This window comes from Chaetodon trifascialis, chromosome 22, assembly GCF_039877785.1.
Source record: "Chaetodon trifascialis isolate fChaTrf1 chromosome 22, fChaTrf1.hap1, whole genome shotgun sequence".
Lineage (NCBI taxonomy): Eukaryota > Metazoa > Chordata > Actinopteri > Chaetodontiformes > Chaetodontidae > Chaetodon > Chaetodon trifascialis.
The window spans coordinates 14,876,959-14,900,391 of record NC_092077.1 but is presented as its reverse complement, the minus strand read 5'-3'; the positions used below and the strand labels follow the sequence as shown (position 1 = coordinate 14,900,391).

The window sequence follows — 23,433 nt, the reverse complement described above, 5'->3', positions numbered from 1 at the left end:
TCCTGTAAATGCATACAGTACATCTTGTGATGGAGTGTACCCTGACTCTTGGCCAGCACATGCTGGGAATGTCTCCAGCCCCTGAACCCTTCACAGGATAAGGCAATATAGAAAATAGATGCGAAACTGCGCTTGGAACAAGTACTGTATGTCACCCAGGGGTAATATAATTCATTTTTTATGAAAAATAGTTCACAAATTCTCAATGGGATGAAATGAATTGCCAAAAAACCTTTATTTTTCAGTGTAGTTTGCGAAACGTGGGTCTATAACAGGGCACTGTCATTGATATGATTTACACTGTTGGTTTAATTAAAGCCAAAAAAGTAGCTAAGATGCACCTATTCCTTAATGACACTTGCCGCTCCATGAAATTCAGGTCCTGAGCCAATGAACTTGATGAATAGTCCCCATGTTATAATCTTTTTCAGTCCGGTTGGACGTGGAAGAGATATCTGACCCACACTTACTCTTTGACAGGAGTACAGTCTCAAATGTGTGTTGTAACATCTGCAATGTGACTTATTGTTACCAGATGACAAGAAACCAGCGCTCTGTTAAAAGAAACCGGATAAAGTGTCTGATAAAAGTGAAAATGATAGATGACTTTTAAAAGTGCCCATGAGGCCGAAATATGTCTAAAGCCAGGTTTCTTTTTAAGTGTGTTTGTATTCCAAAAAGCATCCATCAGCTGGACAGACAACTTCTGCAATATCTGTTGAAATGAGGTGAGAAAGCTACTGTGTGGATGTTGTTTGCATTGTCATTTGACAGGTCTAAACCATAACTAAACATTAAATATCCCATAGAAATAGCACATTCTCTTTTGAATATCTTTGAGTCAACCAAGGCGGCCATATTGGTCATTTCTTTATCAGTGGCTTTTGTCTGATTAATCTGTGCCTGATGTAGTTTCACCTAATATGCATGTTTGTTGTGTACATGTGTGTCTCACCTGATCTCAGCACACTCTACCTGTGCCTCCTCTTGACCTTGTTCACCAGGAAGCCGCTGCCCTCTGGTTACTGAAGCGCCATCCAGTGACCAGGAGTACAAAACTCCTTCACATGACTGACAATAATGCAAGTTCTGGTCTTTACATCCATCAAAAACAGCTACTTTTTCCATTAGTATTTTTATTTTGTTCAGGACACCTTAGCTGGAGCCCCTGCTCCGGAAAAAAAGAGGAACACCTTTGTAGCTGATATATTAAGTCTGAGCTATGGTAAGTGCTTGTGCCTTTAAGCAATGAGAGGTTTTATACAGCATTTATATACAGCGTCTATACATACAACATTCACACCAACATGGTTGCAGTGGGCATGCCAATCCACATACACCCTCCAATTTTTCTTGACTCTTAAAAAAAGGAAATAAACGGCAGGGAAACAAGGAGAGAAATACATACACGCATTAACAAGAGATTCCAGAAAGCACCAGGTTCAAGTTGAAAGGAAAAAAAAAAATAAGAGCATGCATATAAATCTTTGGGAATGGCTTCTGTTTAAAACATATGTGTTTTATTCTACATTTTTTTAGAAGCTATTTTCACCTTGGTTTTTATGGAACAACATACACGCAGAGTGTAACAAGGGATGAAATGTGATGAAGAAAAAGTGTAAAAACACCCAGAACTAAATCCACACTGAAGTAAGCACAAGAAATCACAATCTGATAGAAGTCACGGTTGCTTTTATCTCTACTTGAATTGAATACAATACAAATAGAAACTCAGAGTTCTTTCAAGGAGTGCAGCGTGGTAATGTTACACTCTAAATGCTATTCCTAGTACACAGGTAATATCTAGTACATTCTATTATACCAGTTGTTAAAGGTATTGTAAAACACAAGTTAACCCCTTGCTGCCTGCTCTACAGGCCAGCTTCTTAGAATTCATACAATGGCTAAAGGTTGAGAAAGTTTACCAAACTGGGATTTACAACATTTTCCACTGAGTGAGATTTCAAATCTTTTTGGTTCAGGATCGCCTCTGAATTTCAATTTGCGCACTGAGTGAATTGCACGTATCATGCACAACAATGCTTCTATGAATGATGTGCTGTGTGTGAGAGAGCATCACCATAGTATGTTGGTGTTTGCTGTAAGCTGTGTGTACTACTGTTGCACCAACCTTGAAGCTAAATAATGAATATGATATGTTGTGTTTGAGGTCCATGTCCACTGAAGTTTTGAATGAGTGTGTGGATTAATGACATCATCGCTTGTGGGGAGGCAGTGTTGGTAGGGGTCAGTGTTGTGGGGCAGCGGTCAAACACGCACGCTTACAAAACTTTCACACACTCATTTACAAACACACACTTCCTCGCAGAGACGCGCTGGACGCTCTACTTCTTCCTGTAGTTTCCGAGCTGGATGGCGGAGCGGTCGAAGACGCAGCGGAAGGTGATTGGCTGAACTTCCCAGTAAGGCACAGGGTTGCTGAACAGGCTGATGCCAGAGTACATGGCCTTCTTGCTGTTGAGGCCAGGAGGACAGAAGTCCCCTGTTCCCACAGCAGCAATCTTGTTGGCATGGAGGTAGACCACCTGGGGAAGAGATTTAAATAATGACAATCTTCAGCCACTGAGTGGGATGTGCATGGCAACAATTTAGTTTTTCCAAAATAAAGCAGATAAAGAAGATAATAATAAGTCATCAAATGAATAATAACAGCTCAACAACGGCAAATTAATTTTTTTTCTCTTTGCCTGTTTAGCTAAAAACATTGAGAGCTGATGCTGTGATGCTTGAGAACAAGCACGGCTTTGGTTGCATATAAAAACAGAATCATATAAAAAAGCATATAATAATGTAAGATTTGCTGAAACAATCATGTGCATGTGAAACAATCACATGCAGAGTAGCCGTTGTCATGCAGCGCTGAATGAGAAGGATCCTCAAAATAAGAACACAGGGAGCGAAGTGTCACAAGCTAATTACAGATTCCAAAGCCGCCGCATCCAAAAACATCAAACAATATAAAGACATAATTAATTGCAATTGCCATCATATACAATGGGATTAAGTGAAAGACTATGCTGGTATGGGATTCTGTTTTTCTCTCTGTCCCAGTCAGCAGTGGGAGGAACCTCAGTTTAGCACAAAATGTTCACAGCAGCTTGTTGGAAGCTCTTTCACCAAGCTCATGTTTTCCCATAGTTTGGTTTGTCACGGCTGCTGACGACAATGCCATTAAAACGTGTGCGCTCACAAAATAACAGGAAAAAGATGGTTGACAGGTGTGCGGTGCTGAGGTTCATTAGGAGTGAATGCATAATTCCAACCAACTACAGGAAATTACCTCAAAATGGTTTTATGGGGATGGGATTGATGTAGCAATTACACAGGCGTGAGAAGCCTAATAAAATGATGAAATAAACTGAAGCCAAACTCAAGTTGAAGGGGCCTGGAATCAGGTCTGTTTACACGCCCCCTACTGCGAAAATCTGTAACATTATGGTATGACAGACTACCAACACTTTACTCAACAAACAAACTAAATGAATCCATGTGACTTTTGTTATGGAAGCCTTGGTTGACTTGTAATCGGGCACTGTGAACCTAAACAAACCAAATGCAAAAATGCAGCAAAATAAACTTTTCCAGTATGGTTTAAATCAGAGAAAATGAGCTGTGTGTGATTGCACTGTAAGAAAATGAGAAACATAAGTATAATGCTTGAGCTGAAGCAATTTGCTGGAACTAAATGGTTGCAATAACAATCTTCCTGTGATCCTGCTGTGCATTCAAACCTGGATTAACAACACAGAGATGAACAAGTGCTGTAATTATAATGTCAATCAAACCAGAGGGGTACCTGGATGTACTTGTGGTCGGACAGGCCAGGAGGAACACTGGTCAAAGCGTTGTTGTCGAGGTGCAGCTCTCGCAGGTGGGGGACGTTACCCAGTGTGCCATTTTCCACAGAGCTGATCTCATTGAAGCTCAGCCCAAGCCTGCAGGAAAAATCAGCATGTAAGATGAGACACGGAAATGTGCAAATGTGTAGAAAAACGAGAAGCACAAGAGCGCAAATTGCATGAGTGGAGAAACCAGCGTCGTGACATCGGCGTTTGTCTCAGCTGCCAAAATGCTTGTTAGCTAATAATGCAGTACAAAAAGGGAGGAGTTGAGGAAATGAAAATACCCAAAAGAATCTACACTTGTCACATTACTTTCCCAGTCTATTTCTTAATTATGAGCAAATGGAAAGTGAAAACTTTCCGTCACTCATCTCCTCTTCAACATCCTCTACTCATGCCGCATCAAAGCCTTCTTTGTTCTACTTTAATATGCCATCTTTGGCACAGTCTTATAAACACAGTGTGTCCAAGTTTCATGAGCAAACCAGTTATTTTGATTATCCAAAAACTACTGTTTCGTTTTTAAGTTTTTTTATGCAGTAAATCACTTAAACGGTATTACCAGAACTGGCATTCCAAGTAAAACTAATACAAGTCAAACCAGAGAATGAGAAACTGAGGTAACATAAACAGAATGAGAAATGGAGTCTTAAAGCAAGGCTAACTTTTGAGAGATTAAATTCTTATCAATAAAAAGCGCAAATTAGCAATAAAACACAACTTGCTAAATAGATTGGGGGGGTTTCTGCTACAGCCTTACTTAATCCACGATGAACAGTAGCATATGTAGGCTAATGTTAGCCAATGTTTGCAAAGTTGAAGACAGCAGCAATCACACCTTACTCGGCCAGTAGCTTAAGGTGGCTAATGTTAGCATTAACTTTAGAATGGAATGTGCAACTGACATCAGTCTATTTGATGACCTTAAGACTCCTTACCTGTGCTATGTGTTAGAATGGCACATATAAACATTTAAATTGTTATATTAAAAAAAAAAAGTCACAGAATGAGAAACCACATATGTCACCAGGAGACACGACGACGACGAATTAAGATTCAGTCCACAGTTATGTTGTAATTCCTATTTGTGGCCACAGTGGCTGCTGTTATGCCATAGTTACATCGTCTTGCTTTAAATCTTAAGGTCAAAAAGAAATGATAAGGTTAACAACAATCATAATTCTTATTACTTGGCCAGGTTCTTCAGGCCCTGGAGGTTGCTGGCAGTCACTTTGGTGATTTTGTTTCCATCCAGGTGGAGCTCAGACAGAGAGTTGGGCAGACCTGACAAAGGCAAAGGCAAATTTATTTGTATAGCACAATTCATACACCAGGAAATTCTGCTTTACTGAAGCATAAAAATACATTCAAATTATAAACCCACAAGACAATGATTATGGCCATGAACAAAGTGAAAACTTAAGCAACATCGACCTTAGGAGCTTATATGACATTATGAGGCCACTTTCACTTAATCCAATTTCATCTTAAAAATATGTAGATTAATTATGAAGGAGTGGCTGTTTCCAAGTCTATTCAGTCCAAAGGAACCTTATTCCATTTATCATTTCGCAGACATGTTCCCACCCTGAGATATTTGAATTACTATGTGCTACAGTTTATGTGTTTTTTCATACTCGGCCTATTGTTTTGCTGTAAACTCAAATCCAAGCATTCTTTCCAGAGAAGATGGTTGTTTTTGCCCGAGCCTGACTGGATGAATCCTGGATTAGGTCAAATTCCCCTATTTAAGAATTATTTGCGCAAACAGATATTAGAGCTTTACCTTTGGGGATATCTGTAATGTTAGTGTCTGCAATGCGAATGTAAGAGACCCTTTTCAGGTCAGCGAAAGCACCGGCGTCGATTCCTGCGCTCTTCAGAGGGTTGGACCCGAGCTCTGAAAAAAATGAATGAAACAACAAATGAGAGCACAGCAAGAAAAAAGGGATAGAAAGAGAGAACAGCAGTAATTGATCACGTCTATGAAGTTAATTCCTTTCCTGGTGTGTTACGGGAACATAGCTGAGTCATGAGTAAACAAAGTCACTGGCAAGAAAACAGCTTGTGTTTGCAATACAGCCTTTCTCCACACCAGATTCCCTGATTTGTCATGGATTATACTTCCACTGTCATTGCATTTTAAGTGACTGAATCCATACTTTGAGCTTCAGCTGAACAATGACAGAATGTCACTTTTAATTTGTGGAACAGGAAGTTTTACAAGTCAGAGATGACTTGTCAAAGTGGAGCAAAAGGAGTGGAAAGAGGATAGAGGACACATAATCTGTGATTCTTTTGTGGAAGCAAAACAAAACAAAACATGTGTAATCATGCATTAGCAGGCTACCAGAGTCTGTAAGCATCTCATCACTTCCAGACTGTGATGTGTAAATCTTGTCTCAATAGTGAAATGCCGTGAAGCAAACTTTCCTTCTGGTCTCTGCAAACAAGAATCAATCAAATTGACCATTCTCACGCAAGCGCCTACTTGAATGTAAATAAATAAATAAAAACATCTGGATACAATGATTGTTTATCCTCCTCAGTGAAAGCCACAGCTTGTTACAGATGGCTGAAGTGCACCAGTGTGACTTACTTTCAAGACTCACCATTTGAGTGGGTCCATTGTGTGAGAATTGAATGTAGCACCACTGAATATATGTAAATGTATGCATTTCAATTAATTCTCAGTTATTTCTGTAGCGTGTCGATCATCGTTGAACAAAGGCAAAAAGGATCTTTGCTTGTTTCTTGTTTCTGCAGCAGCGGGTTGCATCTTCAGCTGCACTGACCTTTGCACCTACTGTACTACAGTGCAGATGTCTACCTCCAAAGATGTGACCTACGATACGGTATCTCTTTAAACTCTTTAAACTGCTGATGCTATCCAAATAGGTATCTGTATTTTTACTTTCATACCCATGACGATGACATGGGACATGCCCTGGAAGGAGGCCTTCTTGATCTTGGTGATTTCATTCTCATGGATGCGCAGCTCCTGCAGGCTCTTGGGCATGTTGGCGGGCATTTCCTTGAGCATGTTCTTGGACAGGTAGAGACGCTGCAGCTTGGTCAGAGGGCTGAGAGCCTTGGCGTGGATGATAGTGATTTTGTTGTTCACCAGGATCAGAGCCTGTCAGGAAGAAAACCATGGAGATGAGATACTGATGTTGAAATACATTTTTATTTCAGCTGCATGGTAGCAGAGCCTTTACCACCATCCCCACAGCACTTGTGAACAGTCTGTGCTTGTTTGAATTCACATCAGTGTTTAAAGTTCTGTTGTTTTGGAATCTGAACTTTATTTGAAACTTTACACCTTAGCGGCTTTCATTGTTTTTTCTTCCACTTAGAAACATTCTCTGCTACAAATGCACCATGGGACAGTAAAAAAAATCTGGACTTTCCAGATGAAATTCCACAAAAACAAGGCGTTTTGAGCTCAACAGATGTTAGACACTCCAACCCGGTGCCTGTGCTGTCAAGACGGGGCCAAGTTCAAGTCCACTCTTGAGTTATCCCTAATGTATTTTCAGAGGAATCTCACTCCTGCTGCTCCACTCTCATGTAAGCAGACACAAGGCAACGTGAGGTATGTGGTCGATTCCTTCGAGAGGGCAGTTACATTACAGTGGAAACAGCTCTGGCCGTCAGACAGAGGTATTTATTGCAAGAGTTTGAAGACGTGAAGGTGTACGGCCTACGGGTGAATAGTTTTCATGCACCTGGTGACTGGGGGAGTGGTGGTGGTGGTGTAATGACGGTAAAAGATGGGAGGAAAAGAGTGCTATGGGTGGCTGTATGGAGGATGATGGAGAAGAAGAAGGGTCCATGTTTTAGAAAGAGGAACAAGCTGATAACAACTTGGAAACAACTGATAATTAATGAATCAGTTAAAAACAGGATGTTTGCTCAAGAAGATCAGCAAGGGTAAAGGGAGGGTTAGGGTGAGTGCTACAGTTACATAAGAACACGTTACATAACTTAGGGAATAACACACTGACATGAAGCTCTGCAGATAGAGGTAAATGCCTCTTACATGTAGTCCTTTGAGGTTCTTGAAGTCATTCTCCTTGATCTCAGTGATCTTGTTGTTCTGCAGGTCCAGCAGGGTGGTGTCGTCTGGGATGTCCCCAGGAACCGCCTTCAGGCCTGATGGGGAATTTTTATAAGACATTGATAAATTAGATTTAGGGTATGAGAGTTAGAAGCGTACAAATGCAATAAATCCTTCAGAATGATGGATGATGGAAAACGGAGTTTGAGGTGAGGCGATGACAGCTGTAGTTCTGGTGATGAGAGGTTAACCACGCTCTGACCTCAACAGGAAATGGATACCTATTTGTCCCCAACGACCATGGTTGCAGTCAGTCTATTGAATATTAAAGGTCCCAAAACAATATTTTCTCATTCATTTTCTTACTTCAAGCACTGAACACACAATTTCCTGCCAAAGCTGGAGCAGCAGAAATATGATGTCACATATTTCTGTGCAACAGTCAGACTTTAGCAACATCTAAATCAAAGTCGGATGATAGTTTTTAGGTTGTTTGTTTGTGCTGGTGGCAATGTCCGTGAAATCAAATCAAACCACACCCACACAGTCCTGATTAAGCAGAATAGCAGAGTTTTTTTAGCATTTAACTTGAAAAATGTTTTTTTGCTGACCTTAGTGATGACTATTCAACGTGATAGGAACATACATTAGATTTGTAACCAAGTTTCTGGGCTTTACGAGCACCCAACAGTAACTGAGTTTACAGTAGCAACACGCTGTAATAACAAAGTCTGCTTTGTCAACGTAGCATGGGACATAAAGTCTCAATGACAGGGAGCAGAAAGGCTTTTATGGTGACATTCCAAACGGACCAAATAACTATTTGATGTGCTCCGAGGCACATATGGTGGAAATGGACCTTAAAACAAATTTCCTTTGGAGTAAGTAAGCGACTGCATACCTGGACACTGAGCTCATGCTAAATCATTTTGCTTGGACTCTCTCGTGGGACGTCATGGCTGATATGACACAGAAAAAGGCATCTGTAGTGAAAGACTGTTTGGTTGAGTGAACTGTTTTTTAAAAAAGAATTGAGCAAGGACAGCTGGAAGTCATGGTGAATGCTCTCCTGCATCCGTGGTAGAGCAAAAAATACATTCAGAGCTGGCAGTTTACATTTCAGAGGAGGAGGCGTACAATAAACTGTTTAATAAAGAAGCTTACACTCTGCATCTCCAGTCCACATACGTATGTCTGGACACAGTTTGTCCTAAAAGCTTGTGATGACTTCTGTTCAGGTCACCCAAACATTACATCCAGCTAGGTTTGCTTTTCTGTCAGCTTTTCCAACTCAGCAGTGGATGACCCACAAACCATCACAGCTGTTTGTGGCCGCCGCCATCATTACAGCACCACACTGCATACCTCTATACTTACAAACACATTGTTTTTTTATGGTATTGTATCGTAAAAGTCAAACTTTCTCAGCCTTTGCTGCTTCAGTTTTGAATACTGTTTATTTTAATTTGTGTCTTGCAAAACTGCATAGCTGAAAAACCCTTTTAAAATACATTTTTAACCACATTTAAAAATGGGTCTGTTTGTGTGTAGCATCAATGAGAAATTAAAGATGCAAAGGTGTGTGATAAATCAGTTTTTAAGGCTAATTTCACCCAGAAGGTGATCTTGTGATGCATTGAGCGACAAATGAAATGCAACGAATACTTGTCTTGTGAAACAAAATGACCAGCGCTGTATGAAAAGTCAGTGCAATGACGATAACATGAACTGACTGGTGCATATAAAGCATCTGAATATCATGTTTCAGTCTGCATCTCACTTTTCAGCTGATAGCCACTTGGCAGGAAATGAACGCGAGAAATGGGACTTTATGTCTCGCCCCCTCTCTTATAGTCACTAGTAATCAGTCCATTTTAGAGCAGAATGATTGGGATATCAAGCGTATGATTGCTTTGGACTGAACTGGACTCATGTTCAGCACTTCCAGGCGTTATTGACAGAGTTTATGTAATGTCTCTCCTTGTCTGGCGCTGCGGCCGGGCTGCTGGACGTGATCTGGCTGCATCAGCAAAGACATGATTGCCTCATGGGACTGAGTAAGTTTGGATTTCTTTGTCATTCAGAAGTGTGGCTAGACGTGATGAGCATGCCCGCCAACCACACACCTTACACAATCGCTGCTTATAAAAGATAAATAATCGGAGATGCTGCTGATTGTCTTTAAACTTAAAAAAAACAAAAAAACAAAAGGCTGTTGTGTGACTCCATATTTGCCAGCTCTGGTAGAAAGAGGTTTTGCTTATCCATAATCACAACTCATTTGCACCCGAGGCTAAATTTTCTCTGCAGAATGTTTTAGCTGTCATCCTGCCAGCTGCAGACTCCACATGTACAAAAGGTTGCTTTGGGATGGTTAGCAAACTCTTCTGTCTTGCCCAGACCTGTGTGTGTGTGTGTGTGTGTGTGTGTGTGTGTGTGTGTGTCCAAATATATACATATAGCTGTAACTTTTAATCTTGTGCATGTCTAAATGTGTGTGTGTGTGTGTGTGTTCGCATGGATGCCAGCAGGTCTGGGGAACAGATGGAGGCCCGGGGCCAATAGTGCTGATGCAGGAGTTGAGAATCCAGCCGAGGATCTGCGTCTCCAGGGGGGAAAGTGCTGCTGTTGACTGGGGCCCCGGCCGGACGACTGATGTAATGGAACCGGCCCTATCCTGAACATCACTCTCTCCAACTGTCTGTCGCTCCGACTGCTGAGCCACCTGCCTATCTTCGATGCCTGTCTGTCTGCACGCTCTGCTTAGACTGTGATTGCTGTCCTGAATCTATAAACACTGTCTCAACCCTGGCGCTTTTGAGCTTAAGAAACCGAAGTGGTTATGGGCTGATTAATCCACTCCTGCTTTTATTTTATACTCTCAGTTTGTCCATCTGTGTCACTCACTCCCTCCCTCATCTCCCTCCTTGAAGCTCCTCTCCAAACAAAAGCAGAGCCAAAAAATGATCAAACCCAACTGCGCAGCGAAGCACTTTTATGTAATATACAAGAATAAATGAGGTCAGGGACTTTTCTATGACAGAGATTGTGAGATGACTCAAGCTCTTGTATAAGCTATACATCAGATCCGACAAATAAGGCGGATAAGCTCCAAACAACAAAGATGACAATTGAGTAAACTGTTGTGACTGTGGTGAATCAAAAACTCAACTAAAAAAATTGTGGTCTTTCGACCTTACTGAGTAAGCTTTACATTGAGAAACAGGTTCTGTAACATTTAAACTTGTTAAAACTGGACTCTCCTGGTTAGCCAGGGCTAACCTTTAATTTCCACCACTGTTTAAAAACAGTTCACTCAGAAAGGGCATATAATGCAATTGTTACAGGAAGTGAAGGATAGCTCACAGCATCTGTGAGTATTTAAGATATCAACACTGGTGTCATGTTCTCTGGAGGACATAATATACCCCTGTGATGACCCTGTGGGTTTGGGTGGACGGTGGAGACGCATGAACCTGTGACTTTCTCTGCTCTTAAAAACCCATATTGTCACCCTGCTGAAGTTTTGCTGTGCTTTAATTCTGCTGACACCCGCCGAACCTCAGCATCTGATCCATCAAAGTGAGCTCATTTGTTTGGAATCCAGGCCAGAACACCAAATGGAGGAGTGGACAGAGAACATGAGTATGAGCAAGAAGGGTCCGAAATGATTCTGAACATTAGAATTCACCCTGTTTGATGTTTAATTTTAGGGATTTTTCTCACATGTAGCAACTGTGAATTTCAATCAGGCACCGCGCAAAATAAATGGAGTTTAAGCTTTTCTTTGCCTTTGTTTCCTGGAATTACGCTTTTTCTTAGAATCCTTAGAATAACCATGATCTGCACGTTTAAACTTTTAAAAATAGTTATTAGTGGTCAAAAAACACACATTGAGAGAGTGTGTGAGATTATATCTTACCGAGGTCAGAGCACTGGATCACACGCAGGTGGCACTGGCACCTGAAGGGGCACTTGGGTCCTTCAGGAATGGAAGGAAGGGCTAAATCTGGAGTTATTTCAGGCAGACCTGATCCCGCCTCATCCTCCATCATGAAGTCTAGGAAGCCGGACTGGCGGAAGGGCAGAGCCCAGCAGGCAGTGACCAGGAGCAGAGAGAGACAGGCTGACCTCATGGTGCTGCGAGCAGGGAGCCTGGAGGATGAGAGGACACAGTTCAAAGGTTTGGGTGGATACACTTTCAAAATAGTCCGTCTATGATTAGTTTTGAAACTGCCGTACTCTGTTTAACTGTTTCTGATTCACTGGTATACTCAGAGGCAAAGTAGGGGAAGAGAAGGGCCAAAATAGATTTTCAATGTGGCAGCGAATCAAAGGTAGAGAGAAGGACGCAGTGTGAGAAAGACAGAACAAGAGACATTGATTGAAGTCCAAAGAGGCAAAGGGCAAAGGTGAAAGGTGGAGGGCTCAAGGGTTAAACACTTGGGTGTAACAATTTAGCGTGGCTGGTCAAATAAACTACTGGTCAGTTTTAGGCAGAAGGTGAAAGGTGACAAAGCTGGAGTTAGCACAAACCCAGATGAGAAGATGACACACTGACGTTAGTTCAATACTTTATTCTGTTTCTATTATTTATCCATTTTAGCTATCAACCATTTATTCTTGAATTTTAATTAACCCTTTTAAGCATTTTCCCATTACTTTTGGTTATTTCATAGTTTATCAATTTTACCTAAATATATATGAACAGTTTATTAACTTTAGCTTTAGCATTAGCTTGTTGGCCAACTAGTTTATTATTTGAGCTGCTCTACAGTCGGTCTGAAGAAGTGCCTCTGTTTGACAATCACTGTACTGTAAGACAAACAGTGTGCTAATGTTTTGCATTTGGTTCATCATTTAGGAATTTGTTTTCCATTGAAATGATCTGGACACCATGCTACAATGTGCATGTGCAATTAGCCTTTGCAGCAGAGACAGAAAGATCGCCTGCTGCATAAGCAACATCTGCATTAGCTTTTACTATGATACACAGGGGATGCATCATGGGAAATTCCATGGCCGCCACTCTATACAACTGTGCTACATTTTCTGTTCAAAAGTCATGAATCACAGTGATAATTTGTTGGCTGTTAAAGCACTTTATCATCAGTGTGAATCAAAAATAAACTGGTGGAACATGTGTCTACTGTAATACTGGAGTCAATGGGAGAATCCTGCTGCCTTATGCAGTTGTCTATTTCTAAACACAACCACAACCCAGTTGACACATACACACTCTCTCAAACAGTGTGGAGATCCACAAAACTCCATGACCTTTTACACAGCAACACACACACTCTCACACACAAATGCATGCAGAGTCTCAAAGACCCAGCAATCTGCTTGTCATGGGTATAGCCAAAAGTTGCTCCTTCCCTCCCTCCGTCCCTGGTGCTGCAATAATTGAAGGGCAGATATGAGCCACAGCTGCTAACAAATGACTTGGGCGCAGCTGGTCTGTAGCGGACCTTGACCTGAGCATCATGACCACGATGATGAAACTCACCCAAAACCATCAGTTGGCCAGAGCTGAAATTACTCAGGGCTGGTTTATAAGGTCTATGTGTTTGATGGTTTTGTGCTGTATCTTTGTTTGATTTCTGTTATTTGATTGTATATCTGCACGTTTTTATATATGAATACTGCAGTAGTCTGTGTTTTTAAGTGCATTAAGGCAAAGTGCAAAGCAAGTGCACAACTCATACGTGCAGTTTACTGTATCTGTAAGTTCGAGTAATAAATGCATGTGTTTAAATCATTCGAACGTTTTAAACAGTGTGAGAATGAGAGAGACAGCAAGAGAAGAAGATGTGCTGATGTAGTGTAAATCCAGGTTACGTCAGGTCACAGGGATCACGGCTCCGAGGCACTCTCAACTCAAGTAGTAATTATAGTCCCTGTCCACAAAACAGCCGCCACTTTGACACACTGTACAGCTTCAGTCCAGTGGTTACAGTGCTTGCATACAGTATGACCAAACTCGAAATCACTTCCATTCAGAAGGGATTGTTCTGGATGGGATAGTTCTGCATTGCCTCTTAATGTTTCTTTTGCACTCTTGTTCTGCTGCTACGAAGCGGAAAAACCTGAACTGAAAAGGGTGACTTCATTAAGTCGGTGCTTAGAGCCTGAGATTGCATCACACAATGTTTAATGTCTGGATGCAGTTTTCCATGCAAAACGTTTGCCATTTTGTCTCACTTGGAAACATGGAGTACGCACTGTAGTGGGAGGCGTTGAAACAAAGAGCTCCAGTTTGAACATACAGTAGATCCAGAGGACACGTTGTTCCAGTCTTCTTGACAGACTGAGTAATCTTGGCTGTGTCAGATGCTCTTATCTAAGCACCACTGAAAGCTCCATCCAATGAAAACCTTGTCTGCAGACTTGGCTGCAGCATTCTGTCGTCGTTTTAGATTTAGGGTATGAAGCACTATTGGGTCAAGTAGTGCTTCTCGATGCCTTTGAGGGTTTGTTTTATCTGGGTTTGATGCCAGATGGGTTGGGCTTATCTTGTAGTATGACACATTAATTGTCAATGCTGGAAAGTATTTAAAAGTCACACTATCACTTTTCATAGACGTACTGGTGTTGTGAACTCCTCACATCTGGCACTTCTTGCAGACTGGAACATTCAGAACTATCTACAAAGCTGGAGTACCAGCTCTGTTTAAAGGAACAGTCATGCACACAGAGATTTCACTGCTGATTACTGAACCGTATCTCCCTGCTTTGACCCATGGCCACAAGCACATAAACAGATATACAATCACATGTGCATTGGTGCAGGGTTTCAGATGGCCCTCCATGTGTCCTGCCATCAATCCATCAACCTTTGCGCATAAATGTTTCAGCAGCTTTTAATGTGAGCCAGACAGGCGAAAAGAAGAAGAGAGTGATCTCAAACTAAGCTCTATGAGCATTTAATGGCTTCAGCGTTGGTATAAAATCAAGAATTACTGCTACTTTGTGAGTCATAATCAGGCCCAGGAATTGTTGATGACGAGACTAAAACAAGGTTTTGAAATAAAACCAGGAAAAAGGAATAGAAGAGATTTTCAGGGATTTTTCTTTGGGACATTAAGCATCAATTTGTGACCACAGCTGCAGAATACGCAGCTAAAAGTGGCATTAATATTATTACATTAGGGGATTTGGAGATGGAGGCCTGTAGATTGTGGAGATTCATTGCTATGTGTCAACATTACCGTGGTGAAATAATGAGGACATGGTCAACCGAGATCGAAGGTCACTCCAAACTCCAAACAAGGAATTATGGTCAAATGCAGTCTTTTTTTAAAGTTAAAATTTAAGGCTTTTCCCAGATTTCCCAGCTGGGATAAACCTCTGAAGAGACGCATGAGACAACCTGCTGTGCCCCAGGTGCTGGTTCTTTCATTGCTCAGATGTGTCCACAGGCCCTGCAGGGTGGCCTGCCCTGAGAAGATGCCCCCACCTCCATACACACACACACACACACACACACACACACACACACACACACACACACACACACACACACACACACACACACACACACACATATAGACACCTGAAGCCTCTATTGCACACATGACACAGGCTCATTGTGTATGCTAAACCCAGAGGGCTGTCAACAGAACATGCAGGAACATGACATGACCATGCAAACTGCACATCATCAGTATCAGCATTTCCAGTCCCCCAAAGAAGATGCAACTTGCTGTTACAACATAAAAGGTATTCCCCTTCTCTTTTTCACTTAACAGAAGCATCGAACTGGAACTGGAAATCAAATCCTGATGTAACAGAAGGTTTCATTTAGTGCCCTGCAGCTTAGAAAGCATGATCTCACTTTTTATGGCCTTTTCCAAAAATTGATATGTTGCTGAAACTAAACTTTGATATATTTCTGCATGAAGCTTTTGTACGTATTTAACTTGCAGACAGACCATGTTCACCCTGTCATTTACTAATAGCTTTAATATTTGAGTATTGTGGATACCAGTTATTGAATCAATTTGTTGGTGCCAATGTTGTTTGCATAATGTATCAGTTAAGTGTAGCCTCAGTTGGAGAACATGGCCGGTTATCACGTCATGGCACGGCTGTATGCCAGCTTACAAGATGAAAATGGGACAGGCTTTATTCAGAAGAAGTGGACTGACACTAATCAGCGCAAATGTTCCACAATCTTGCTTGCTGCGAGAAAGACTGTCACTGTAAAAACCTTCAAACAAATGCAAAATGTGACACACAAGGACAACAAAACAGGTCATCCTGAGGCATAAAGAAGGTGAGCTTCACACAGTGTTGAAGAGACATTCATCCCACAGTGACACAATGGAGGATGATGAATTCAGCATTTTTATTTTTGATCTATCTAATTGTGAAAAAGCAACATTGTACTCTATGTTGGCTTCTCTGAAAGGATGTGGGTGGGGATGTTGATTTGTTGGCGTAGAAAGTACATGAAAGTTCTTCTGTTGAGTCATTATTATTCAACGCCCTCCAAAGAGTTTCAAAGGGCTTTGGATGGCCAGCAGATGCCCGTTCAAGTACTGCAAATGGAAGTATGGTAGCTACAGAAATGATGCATCAAAAAGTAAAAAGTAGCAGCTGTGAGAAAGTTTAGTCTGTATTTTCAAAAGATTTACAATCTACCACATCCCAGAAAAGGACATGTGGTAAATGGCACACTAACCATCTCTATCTTGTGCTCTTGTGTCTCTGAATCCTGCGATTCATCATCCCGTGTCTGACCAAGAGAAAAGGGGTGGAGGTTGACATTTCCTGTGGTGGCGGCATCCTTGTCAATTCTCCTGTGTCCCTCTTTTGTCTCATCTCTCTCTTCCCTCCCTCCACTTTCCCCCAAGTCTGGCCCCAGCATTACTAATGATTCCCAGACAGGAAGCAGAGCTCGCATGAGGGAGTAAAGTAATTTTCCCTCCTTTGCTTTGTCACTTTCTCCTCTTTGTCACTGCCTCTCATTGAAACTTTCAACTTTAGAAAAGAAATGAAATACCCGTAGAATGATTACCATGTCGCCCAAATTCAAGGAATCTTTCATTAAAATTTCTGCAGCATGAAAGAAACCGTCTTGAATGTTAAGCACCACTGTGTCTTGATTTCAGCAAATCTAATCATGTTGCAGTGAAGGAGACAACACCAGGCAGACACCAACTACCATCCCACCCTCCACCCCGTCCGCTACTCCCCTCACCCTCCCTTCTAACTATCCACAGGCCTGCGTCTGCCTCTGCAGAGCGTCTGTCAGCAATGAATCACTGGAAGGTATTTACAAGGCCACAGGACGTTTAAAACACGTGTGGCCCTTTTAACCCATCAGCAAATGAACCTGGGCTCTCCTCACACGTGGTTGCACAAGCACATACGCTCAGACGCATAAGCATGACGGATAATAATTAATGCTAAAAGCTCTTCTTTTGGCAGTGGTGTGAGGAGTTGGTGGTCGTCAACAAGTTTCTGATGTATCGGGGGATTTTGTGAGAATGTGTGTATCTGAAACTATGCGAGGACACGGCCAACAAACAATTTCCAAGCCAAAACATTCTTGTATTAGGAGTGAGGCCAAATCAGTCTTGTATGGAAAATAGCTGTCCGTGCTCCCGTGCATGTCTGCATGGAAGGTTTTTGGCCTCCACACTCTTTTGACCACGACAATCAATATAATTTCTTCATGCAGATAAAAAGGAAAAAAAGTGTCGATCCCTTCAGCGTCCCTGAAGCATGCCTGTTGTCTGGAGCCGTAGCATGAGAAAGCCAGCGAGTGGTTAAACCACATTTCAGCTGTTCCATGAGAAGAGCTGTCGGCCTGCCATCAACCTCAGTCCCATTATCAACAGTCTGCGCTGCACCGACGTGGACGAACTGCCCAACCTTCTCTCCCTTTCTTCTCTTTCCATCTCCTCCTCCCTTTTTGGGCTCTTTCTTTCCTTCCACAGCTTCTCTCCCATAGCTTATGGTATTTTCTCTCTCTGTCTGACCCTTAAAACTTTGGCGAGAAAGACTGTCATGTGGAACTTTCTGGTATTCCAGTGAGCAAAGCGTGGGGGGAGGGGGGGCTGATGTCCATTTAGTTCAATTGTTCTTTTGCTCTTTTTTTTTGACCCAGATAGTTGAAGTCCAGATGGAAAAAAAGCAGCCCCTGAGTGCAAATCTGGGCCTTGTCTCCTCCAAACCTTCCGTTCAGTCATTCCTGGTTCGAATGTTAAACATCTGCTCAGCTCAGCTCTAAAGTATGAACTGGTGAAGTGCTTTTATTGCTCTGAGTGTATTTCAGTACAGTGTTTATGCCACGTTTAGCCCCTATTGTAATCCCCCCAAAAAAGGCATTTTAGTTTGTTTCTCTTAGTTTTCCCCTTGTTCAGTTTCACTCTGGTTCTTTCAATGGAATTCAGTGCAGCTGAGCCTTATTAGGTTTTTTCCCTGCTGGCAAAAAGGATGTAATGAGTTAGCTGAGAGTTGTGTGGTGGCTTGCCGGGAAGCCTTCAGACCTCTCTTTGATAGAGGAAGCTGTACCATTACGGGATTAATGGCACTGTGCGTTGCCAGGTACAGCTTTTTTTCATCTCCTCTTCAAAGCCTCTCACTTTAAGTTGCCCCTAGCAATTTGGGTCCTGTTCTGCTCCTGTGAAAACACAGCAGCAAATGCCACGGTGGGCAGAGAAGGTTCAAATTGAGAAGGAACAGGGCCACAGAGCCGGCAGATAAGAGATTGGGGTTAAAACGGTCTGGTTGCAGTCTCAAATGAACTGCTGAAATGGAAAGTGTGAGAAGCAGCAGAAACAACTTTTCCAAATCAAAGTCTTGACAAGCAATAATGGGCTGAATCAACACAAAGAAATCCTCATTGTTGTCTCAGCTTTTTTTCCCCTCATTTGCTTGTAGACTGCCCAAACGCCACAGGGGGAAAAAAGAGAGAAAAAGGAAGCTAAACATAGAGAGAAAAGGGACAGATTAATGTAACGAACATGAGCTTTTCCACTGACAAATGATAAGAATGAGAAAAAAACAACTTAATTAGAAAGCAAAAAATCAAAATTTTCTGCTTTCTCCTCACTCGACCTCTTGTCTTTATGTTAACATTATTAATCAGATTCACTTCTGCACACGAACACACTCAGCAAACTAGCTTGAGAGGTGCACTTCCATATGGGTTACATCCAAACAATCAACAAACAAGTGTCCAAACACTTGGTCAATTGCCACAGAGCGCAACACATTAAAACTGCAAGCTGAAAACTGGAGAATTGAGAAACTGCCGAACACATCACATGGCACTCAGTGGTGGATACTTTGGAGATTAACGATGGGCCAGATGAATAAGTTTTTTTGGCAGAAGGGTGAGGTACCAGCATCAACTGCACTACCACACCCCCTTCCCGAGCCGCTGCTCTTTTCACTGAGCTGTATGCAGATTGGACTGGAAATGATTAAGGTCCCTCAAGATAAAGCCAAGACAGCTGTGGGAACAAGACCTGGCAACATATCCGGAACATACACAACACATATGAATGCATGAAGAGGTGGATAAAACACACTCACATCCAGTTTAACAGAAAGACAAGCACACACACACATGCTCAGTCGCAACTGCAAAAACAAAAAAAGCAGTCGTCTTATCTTTATAAAATAACATCATCAGCAAATAATGTGACTTTAAATCATCAATACATACATTGAACACAAAAAGCCACAATCCAGCAAAGACCAAGCAATTCCCTCATGACTAATCTCTATCTCCTTAAAAATGTGTGAAACCTAACTCCTTACTCCGAACCTCACCCATTATTACCCATGCCTTTCTCCCCTCTCAGAGTCAAACTTACCTGTTCTCAGTAGAAACAAGGCGAAGAGAGTAGAGATGAGCTTGACTCCCAAAAATCCAGTCGAGTGGGGGGATGAGACTGTGAGGTGGCTGCGAGGGCCTATGGGGTAATTGGACTCGGAGCGCGTGTAGCCAAGATCAAGCAGGTGTGCTCTGTCACAACAAGGGGAGGAGAGAGAGAGAGGGCGAGAGAGGAAGAGAGACAGAGGAGAGAGAGGGGAGAGAGACAGAAGGAGGGAGGGGTCCGACCGCCGAGCTCCTCTCAGGACCGAAACAATTGGTGGAGAACTTGCCCCGCTCTCGCTGCGTGCTCCAGAAACAGCTGGAAAAGGAGAAGGCTGGAAGAAAAAAAAGGGGGGGAGAGAGAGACAGAGAGAGAGAGAGAGAGAGAGAGAGAGAGAGAAGGAAAAGGGAGACAGGGAGAGGGAGCAAAGAGAGAAAAGAAGAAAGAAGGAAGGAGGAGAAGAGAAAGAGGCAGAGAGTTGGGGTTTAAGGCAATAAGCAGTGATTCGGCTGGCAGCTACCCTCACTGTGACATCTGGTAATGATAGGTCCGGTGGAGCAGAGAACGCTGCACACAAACTCTCTGTCTCCCTCTTTCACACTCTGTCATTCATCCTCATTCAGCCTCCATCCTGACTAACCCCAGGAAAAACACCACACACACACACACACACACACACACACACACACACACACACACACACACACACACACACACACACACACACACACACACACACACACACTCACACTCGTACACTTTTGTCTAATCTATTCAGATTGCCACCTCCCCCCAGTAAACCTCCGTCTCTGTTTTAATCCCATTCCCCAAATGTTAATTAGGTTTGTTTGGGTTGCCTTCATAGACTGTTGGGTCTATTGGACTTCACTGACCAAAAAAAGAGGAGGTGGCACTTTGGGGAACTATGTGGGAGGTAGAAAGGCTCCTATTCTTAGTCATTATGGTCTTTTTTAACCCTATCACGAGAAAAGTTGATATTGGACATTTTGTACCCATGGAACACACTCAGTGGTGTTTTTCCTCACATCTAAGGCTGACGTTTTACGAATTCTTCTTTCTACAATATCTGGGCATGGACTTACTGTATGGTTAAGCTTAGGGAAAGATCGTGGTTGCAGTAAAGACTGAGAGTCTGCAGCCATGCTAACAGCTCTGTGAGCTTTGGGCTAAATGCTAATGAAAGCATGCTAACATGCTCACAAGTATAACGTTTACCATGTTCATTGTGTTTATGCAGCGTGCTAATGTTTGCTGACCGTACTTAATATCATGGGAATCCATCCAATAGTTGTCATTTCACTGGGTTAAACCCACAAATGCGAGCCTTGTGGTGACACTAGAGGCGAAGTCAAGGGATCATCAAAGTCATTAAGATACCTTCATCCACTGGGAATCATGACTGTCTGAGCAGAGTTTCTTTAAATCTAGATTTTGCACTTTCTGGATGGGACCTGCCAAAGCTGGATCTAATCAAACTGAGGTTGAGGTCTGTTTTTTAACCCGGAGTGACCAGACCTTATTTTATCAACATGACTTGAAGGCACTGGAGTTTCTCCGTCTGTAGAGACTGTGTCATGCTGTTGCAGGAAGGTCACAAGTTTAACTTCTGCATTAGCCAATGTCCTCCTCCGCAGCCATGTGTTCAGCTGGCAAGCAAGTCTCGGCCTTTATCTCCTTCCTTATTGTAATTCACTCAGGGTCAGAAAAAGCAGATATTGAACTTTCAATGGAAATAATGACACATTTGAGTCATTCTTCTGCTTAATCAGACTTAGTTCAACTTTTATACCCCAAAAAAAGTCTGAAATTTCCAAACAGTCAGCACTCAGATTTGTGTCATAAACCGTGATGAGATGACGCATTAGATTGAAATCTTTCTCAATCATTTGATCCAAAAAGATGTTCTTTTGAATAGGTTTGATTTAAAAAGTCATTCGAGTAATAGTTATATTACAGCAGGGATCTGTTTGCTGTTGTTCTTTTTAAGTGAGTGTCATGGAGATGTCAATCAAACACCTGCAGTGATTGCATCCTTTCAGTCTCAGTGCTGTTCTTCTTTATTGAACTTACTGAAAAGGACAGTCACTGGATGAGTTTTAGCACAGAACAAAGACTTTCTACCTCCCTCGGCTGCTCTCTTTCTATGTTTTCTCTCAGTCTTTTTCTCTTTCTTCAAGTCTGAAAAGGATCAGACAGCAGAAGAGCAGGTTTCATCCTGTCTGGCTTTTCCTCTCTCAACTTGATGGTCTTTCCCAGCAGAAGGCAAAGGGCAGACCACACACGGTGGCCCCAAGTGTGTTGAAATGGTCCATCTTGGTTTCAAGAAAACTCCTCTTTTGGGTGGATAAACACTATGCTTTTTCAGGTTTGTGTACAAAACAATGACCTTAGCTAACTTTTTTCGCCTGAGGTTCAAGCAGACTTAGAGAAGCTCAAATCGAGGCCACAGATGGAAAGAAGGAGAGGAAAAGACCAGCATGGAAAGAGGTCAGAGGCCAGGAGGATTGCGACATGATGTGAAGTACCGGATAAAGCCAGGTGTCCAGCACAAACGGTGAGATCATACCTGGCACATTGGGAGCAAGAGAGGAGAAAAGCCTGTCTGTATCCTTCAATCTCAGGCAGATGATGGAAAGCAGGCCCCTTTTAATGGAGCAAGGAGGTGGTTTTGCTGCGACACGTGGCTGTTGTGAAGACGTGTTGTGGAGATCTAACCTGTGACCTTCTCGTTACAGGATAGCCACCGCAGAAGAGCCTTTGGGAGAAATGCTGAATGTTGCTGCTGAAACCGATGCCTGACCTCCCTCAGGCAGACAGGGGAATCAAAAGAGTGTCATTTTACAAAGCCTTTAATTATAGCTACCCTCCACACCTTTGTTTTTCAGGTGTTAATATCCAAGTGCAGAAACAAAAGAAGAAGAGAGAGACAGGAGTTTCATAAGAACAGTATAAGGGATCAAGAGGCAAAAACAAGCTTAGGGATGTCAAAGCAAGAGAAATGAATCAAAGAGAAAGAGTTACAAGGAAACTGACTTTGTACAAAGTGGGATTTCAGGCAGCCTAAAGTTTTATATGTGTGTCTGGAAGAGAGAATGAAAAAACGGGGGGAGACGAGGGGGGGCTTGCAGGTGCTATTACCTTTGCTGGGAAGAAAAGAGCTTTCCAAGCGAGGTCAAAGGGTCCATAACAAGCTGTGACCTCAGCTTCTCCTCCTTTTGCTGTAAATGACAGAGGATTTGCCAAAAGCAAAGGGCAATGCAATCATCTGGATACCAACAGCTGTGATCCTCTGTCAGAAAAGGATCCGTCCTCTTTGAGCTTGATTTAAGGAATCTACAGCTTGATGGTGCGTTCTATGTCAGGAGGACACTGTTGGAAATCAGGCTTTCGTTAAATTTCCAGACAATAGGATTTAAGTTTCGTTTGACTCTTTTTAAGGATTATGTTGCAGACAAAGTGGTTGCTGTGTGAAAAAGTGACATATAGAGATGCTTTGGTAGGTTTGTTTGCCTGAACATGCTTGCATAAGGAGACTAACCCGCACCTCATTATCCCATCATTCAACACACAAACACATACACAATTTTCTGAAAAAGAGCTGGAGGCCATATCTACGCTCTGTTTCACCTCTATGCATCCACTGTATCTCTCT

The 23,433-nt window shown here is 42.3% G+C and overlaps 1 protein-coding gene across 1 annotated transcript; it reads right to left on the bottom strand.

Moving 5' to 3' along the window:
• Nucleotides 1-1,116: 1,116 nt before the first annotated feature.
• On the bottom strand, nt 1,117-20,429 carry dcn (decorin). The gene is made up of 8 exons (XM_070991919.1): nt 19,758-20,429; nt 11,846-12,078; nt 7,906-8,018; nt 6,786-6,999; nt 5,650-5,763; nt 5,054-5,147; nt 3,818-3,956; nt 1,117-2,546 (listed from the first exon to the last, which is right to left on the bottom strand). Exons 2-8 carry the CDS (start codon nt 12,057-12,059, stop codon nt 2,346-2,348), a joined length of 1,089 nt encoding a protein of 362 aa, XP_070848020.1. The 5' UTR covers nt 12,060-12,078; nt 19,758-20,429; the 3' UTR covers nt 1,117-2,345.
• Between the last annotated feature and the right edge of the window lie 3,004 nt (nt 20,430-23,433).

Bases quoted from the DNA above. Each gene is read 5' to 3' on its own strand.
- dcn (XM_070991919.1), bottom strand. From the start codon at position 12,059: ATGAGGTCAGCCTGTCTCTCTCTGCTCCTGGTCACTGCCTGCTGGGCT. The intron at 8,019-11,845 runs GTAAGATATAAT...ATTCCCCATCAG, and splicing joins GATCCAGTGCTCTGACCTCG to GCCTGAAGGCGGTTCCTGGG. The intron at 3,957-5,053 runs GTAATAAGAATT...TTTTTCCTGCAG, and splicing joins GGCCTGAAGAACCTGGCCAA to GCTTGGGCTGAGCTTCAATG.